General features: G+C 46.4%; 2 protein-coding genes across 8 annotated transcripts in view; one reads left to right on the top strand and one right to left on the bottom strand.

Annotated features, from left to right (window-relative positions):
• The window catches only part of LOC116847272, a 4,985-nt gene extending 2,110 nt beyond the window's left edge, over positions 1-2,875 (top strand). The window contains exon 2 of the mRNA XM_032822095.1: positions 1,092-2,875. Coding sequence (XP_032677986.1) covers positions 1,101-1,286 — 186 coding nt within the window. The 5' untranslated portion in view covers positions 1,092-1,100 and the 3' untranslated portion in view covers positions 1,287-2,875. The remainder of the gene's footprint in view (positions 1-1,091) is intronic.
• Positions 1-6,000, bottom strand: part of LOC116847269 (whirlin) — a 92,043-nt gene that overhangs the window by 17,775 nt on the left and 68,268 nt on the right. The gene's annotated exons all lie outside the window — the stretch shown is intronic.

Below are 6,000 nucleotides of genomic sequence, written 5' to 3'. Positions count from 1 at the left end.
GGATATTCTTGGATTCCACTCGAATACTTCGAACGAAAGTAGTTGCCGAAATGAATCAATTCGTAGAAGGAAGTGGGATGCTGCGATGCGTGCATATCTTTTTTGTCGATTTTCTTTTTCTTTTTAAACATGTTTTTTTTTTTCTTAAATGTGTTCTCTTTTTTCTTTAAATATGTTTCGACCTCTCTATTGTTTATGATCTTAAATCACGCGAGGGATAATCTATGTCTATCTGATTTATTTAATATAAGGTATTTTTCGGGATTCTCAAAAGTAATCGTAGATTTTACTAGAATCGTTGTCTAGGGATCGATGTATAATTTGACAGGTATTGACTACGTGTTCCGAAAACCGCTTACTCAGTTTGTTCTCGGTCAGTTTATCCTCTCTCTCTCTTTCTCTTTTTCTCTCTCGATCCCAGATCGTCGTGTTTTTCTCACTCTCGGCTCATTCTCGGCGCGACCGGGCGTAAACAACATCGTAAAGTCCCAGTAGATCGAGTTATTCTCCTTACTTCAAGGCCCGCGCGCCTTTTCAATCTCAATAGATACTCGGCGTCATGAGATCTTCGATCTTGGGCATTTATATGCGCCATTGTTCGCGGGACCATCATTCGTGATCATAGATAGACAGATAGAGAGATTGAAACAGATTCACGGGAAAGATACGCTTCTGCCGTTTTACCTCCTTCTTCCAATCATCACTTCTGTCATAGAATAAAAATGTTCAAGCTTTCGACGCCTTGAAATCCGCAGTTTGCGAATCTCTTTGGCCATAGAATATTCGAAGAGACCCGAGTAGCTGCACATCCTGAAATTCGCAGGTGTTGAGACCCCTGAATCCACAAGCACAGATCCTAAAACCCGCGATTTGAAAAAGAGAAAACCTAGCGAATCCCAGAACTCTGAATCCTAGATTCCGCGAATGCTGACACTTTTAGCTCCCGTTTTCTCCCTCTCTTTTCTCTGTCGCTCTCTCGCTCTCTCCTCGGCTCGATCCTAACGAACCCAAAGCTTCTCCCGTCTAATAACCGACTCGCTAACGACGCTAATGGTCACTACGAACGCTCTGCGTCGCTGCTTTCTGCCCAGAGGGAAACCATGGAGTCCTGGCTGAGCGACGTTCAGCGCGTGCGAATCCCGCGGCCCAAGTTCGGCAGCGGCAATTCCGTGCGGCGGTCGAACTCGTCGGTGCAGCACGTGCGCTCGGAGATGCACTCGCGGCAGGGTCAGGATGTGGCCAAGGCCACCGAGGAGCTGCGCCAGGCGCTCCAGGACAAGCTCTGACCGACCGGCCGCTCTAGGGGACGAGAGCGCGGAAACACTTCACGTACCTTGTTCGCCATCTTTGTACCTGCCACCAAGAGAACTTGCTCGATGACGACAACGACGACGACGACGACGACGACGTTGTGAGAACAAACTTGAATCGTCGTTCAACTTTCTATTGTAACGAGGAACGTTTCTTGAAGTTAACGTCGTGTCTCGTGAGGTTCTTCCGTCGCGAATCTGAAGAGAGAATTCTCTCTTAGCAGTTATCTCTCCCGTGCCTTGAAATCTTGCCGCATAGATTAATAATTCCTTGAGTCTTTTTTAAAGTAAAGTTTGCTGTCGGCAGAAATCCAAAGTTAAATTTCGTTACATTAGGCTCGAACTTCTCCAGGTAAAGTCGAGTTTGGACTTCTTATTAATTCTGTTGCGAAGTTCCTCTCCGGAGGTAGCCGAAGAACAAGTTTTGCTCCTAATTAGCGAATCGTTGATTTCCTTTGACGCGTCCCCGAATTACCTTACTAATTCCGGCTTGATAATACCTCTGTGATCGTGAGAAAGAGAGACTATCGCGAGGAAGAGTCGCAGAGGCTCGGCCTGGAGCCTGAAGAAACGTTCGGCGAATTAATAGAAATCGAGGGCGATTCGATCGTCGTTCCGTCGTCGAGCGAGCGAGCGTTTACCGAGGATTTTACGAGAGTCACACTATCACTTCGCGCATCTCGGCGGGTTGGTCGGTCATGCGGAAGAATGAGTTGGGCGTCGGAACGGCGAAGATCAGAACGAGGACACGTCGGCAACACCTTGGAACACATACACACATTCTTTCTCTCTCTCTCTCTCTCTCTCTCTCCCTTTCTCTCTGTCTTCATTCCCCGCGCTACCGATCGATCGTAGTCGTTAGGTGCAATTAGTCGAGAGGCGATTTGACAACGTCCTCGTCCAAGCTTCTGTCGAGAGAATCTCGAACGCGGAACTTGTTCGCGATGGTTCGTAGCGTGAGTCGCGCGACTCGCCAGTCGCGTTTTCTCGACACCCTCGAAACACCGCGGCCTCAAGAAGAGGAAGAGCTGATCATCATGCCGTTTCCGATCGCACGCGGTGTGTCGCGGTCGACGATAAGATCGCCGAGAAGGAGACAGAAAGAAACGGAGAGGAGACAGAGTCGCGTCTTCGGCCAGACACTGTAGCCTCCTAATTAGCGTGTAATTATTAATACGTAGCCTTGTACGCACAGCACAGAAAAATAAGAGAGGAACAAGAGAAAGCAAAGTATTCCTATATAGGAAAGTATATAATCGTCGTTAGTCGTAATTAATCATTAAGTCAAGGACCGGATATCATCGATCGTTCATATGCGCGCGATTTTAATTGGTAGACCGATGTCGAGTCTCATTATTTATGGCGATTCATTATGCACGATTGTATCATCGCGCATCGTATCATCGATATCACTCATCGGTTCGTCGACGTGAAGACATTTTTCTTTCTTCTTTCTTCGTAAAATGAGAGAGAGGGAAACATGAAAACGCGCATCCCATCTGAGAATCGTTCTTTGTTTTTTTACGAGGAGAATAAAGGCGAGCCGAAAGTGCTTGTACATCAATCGTTGTCGTTGTTTTAATGATCGACCTGAGCTTCGACTAAGACCCTGCTCCTCGTTCCCCGCGACCACTCCCTGTCACTCCCCGATTATGATAATCGCGACGAGCTTTCCTTGTCGTGGAAAGAAATTGATCGCCGTAATCGACACGTGAGCCGCTTTTAAGCCACCTGCGACTGACTAATAGCGCAAGCTCATTAATAGAAACGAGCGGCCTTAATTAATGGATTCTAATGAGACGCGCGTCTGCTCTGCGCTCCTGCTTCTCCTTCTTGTCCGCCCCTACTGTTCGTCGTCCCATTTCAGAAACAGCCGCCGTTTGCAGGTAAATTATGTAACGCGCGCGGGTTTCTATTGCGTGACCAGCAGAAGGGATGCCGGAGAAGTTCCGCGGATGAAAATTTCGCGATTGCTGAAATATGGATGCGACGTCACGGCGACGGTGATGTTATTTAAACGCGGGGTGAAACTGCAGGACGCATCGCGGATTTTACATCGCGCATTAACCGCGGATTCCAGGCAGGTTTCGTTGATTCACTTGACGTGAATTATTTCGCAATATCAGTTGATTATTGGTTATCGGTGATTTATTAAAACGCCACGAGCCCGTGGCGTTGATTTATTAAGCGCGACTGTGTCGCGGAGGAGAGTTTATATCCGGCTGCATTTAACCCGTTGAGAATTGCGTGCTCGGTGCGCATAAGGAGTTTGACTTTCGTCAGGTGCATGTCAGCCCTAAGTAAGAATAGACTCTTAATTTGATGTTTATCGTACGCGTGGGAGTGAGATTCAGAAAGGAACAACCGTGTCCGCTACGCGTCTCCGTTTCGCGCGGCGGGAAATTGCGTCCGAATAACTTGGCGAGAATCGTGATTTTTTACGTTTCGTCTCGCCTCGGGTGAAATTTCCGGCTTCGCCGAGTCGCGAGCGGCGAGAGGCTTGTTTTAATCCGACGTTATTAGGGGGACAATCTGCAGAGGATTTTCAGAACGTAGAACGACATCGTCGTGGCATCGATCGCGGGGGATGATGAGCGCGCGCTAACGGGCAGAGGCAAGGCTAGAAGTAGCGAGACCGTGAAACACGGCTTCTACATTCCTTTTAGTGCTGTTTGCTCCGTCGGCTTATCGGGAATCCTCCATTGGGCGCCGTCTTTCTCTCCCTCGCAATAAGACGAGCACAGGCGTATTATGAGGGCGAAGAAAGACGGAAGGAGACAATCGGGCTGCGCGAGACCAAGTGTACTGAGTGTTCCGTGAACACTCCATTCAGCCGTCTCTCTCTTCTCTGAGATTATATCTGCGATATCTGTCGATTGATTTTTGAAGACCTTTTCCTCCTCGGTCCCGAGAAGGATCGAAAATGATTCTCTCTTCCCTCAATTTCCTCTCTTAAGTGAGGGAGAACGAAGGGAACCTTCGGGAACTGCGCTAAGCTCTCCGCAGGCAGCACGTGCTGCGGCAGTGAAATTTTATTCTTGTTTAATTTATTTTGGGAAATGGATTTTCTCTGTATTGTGAGAGATAGACTTCTCTTTGAGAGATATTTGAGATTTTGGAGGGATTTCTTTTTTCTTTAAAGAAAAAACTTTTTATTTTGGGAAACAGATTGAAAAGATACTTTATATTGAGTATTACAGCCTAGTAGACAGATGATGGCCTGTTTCGACGTTTTCAGGCTCGCGCGCTGGAAAATCGCTCGCAAACGCGTCATAGAGACAAAGGGGTGATTCTCGGAATATTGTGCATCCTGTGTGCCGTGTCACGTCGTGATTTTACCTCCGCGATGCGACTTTTCGACGAGATTGCCGACAACGATTTATAATTTCCCCTCCGGCACGTTGATTAACCCTTTGAGAGGCGGTTTTTGCTCGGTTGCTCGCTCTATCTCTCGAGGTCTTTGAATTCCTCGATAGTCGTATTTCTCATCGAGTGCTATTTCGATGTGGTATATTATACAGCGGCTTTCATGAAACGTGCATCGCGCAGGTAAAGCGCCGAAGCGCGTTTTCAGCTTAACCTTTCAGTCACCAACGTTGAATATTCTCGTGCTAAAGTTTGATATTAGGTATCAGGTTCCCCTGTGAAATCAAGTTCTCATCGTTCGCGTGCGCTTAATAATTGAATATCGGTGTACGCGATGCGAACGAAATAAATAAATAAACGTCTCTTTCGCTAGAATTTGCCTCTTTTGCGTAGAATTTCAGGTCAAGATCCACATTTTCATGTGAAATTACATTTCTCCCTCTCTCTCTTCCTCTCAGGAAGGAAAGAGAGAGAAAAAGAGAGAGAGAGAGAGCCTTATATATTAATTGATCCATCGCGAGTAATTGAGAATCGCCGATCGTATCTCGAACGAACTACGAATAGACCAGTTAGGAGTACCTTAATAAAGCAACTAATGATTTGTTAAAATTATATTGCCGTTGCGGCAGTTATTAGACTGCGTTCGGATAAATATAGATATCGGCAAATATAAATCCTCGGGCACACACACACACACACATACACACAAGAATGACGTTCCCTCCTCCTCCTCTTTCTCGAAGCGCAATCGGAATAACGACCTCGGGCAGAGCATTACAGCGAGCTCTCTCGTCACTATTATCTTAATTATATCGGGCCGGCCTTGGCATTGGCTTCTGATTCTTTCCGAACATGGTCGTTCGTCCCGTGCAACATACTCTTTCTCTCTCTCTTTTTCCCTCTTGATTATCTCGATTGCACATCGCCTCCACTCTCTTGCGTGCAGCTCGTCTACACTTTTTCTCCCTTCTAGTGCGATAACGCAAGATTGAGAATTGGCGGCGTGAAGGGGAGATAACTCGCGAAATTTGCAAAGACTCCTATTCATATTTGCGAAGAAAGAGATCGCGAGTTCCTGCACTGAGAACGAAATATTTGTGACTACAATCATACAGAGAAATAATTGTTATAAATCGTGGCTTTAAAAAAATAATTTTTTTAAAAATATATGTTCTACTGTAATAGAAACGCGATAATGACCTTATACGCATGCCACCACTACCAGTTTGCGTAAAAAATACGGTTGGGACGAAGAATAACTGTAATTTCAGTTGAATCAACTATTTCTTTCCTTCAGTGTGGCCGCAGAAGGGAACTCCGATAA

This window comes from Odontomachus brunneus, unplaced genomic scaffold (assembly GCF_010583005.1).
Source record: "Odontomachus brunneus isolate Ranch 3 - 2012 unplaced genomic scaffold, Obru_v1 Obru_scaffold_076, whole genome shotgun sequence".
Classification (NCBI taxonomy): Eukaryota; Metazoa; Arthropoda; class Insecta; order Hymenoptera; family Formicidae; genus Odontomachus; species Odontomachus brunneus.
Note: the sequence above shows the minus strand (reverse complement) of the source record. Positions and strands in the feature narration are given on the sequence as shown.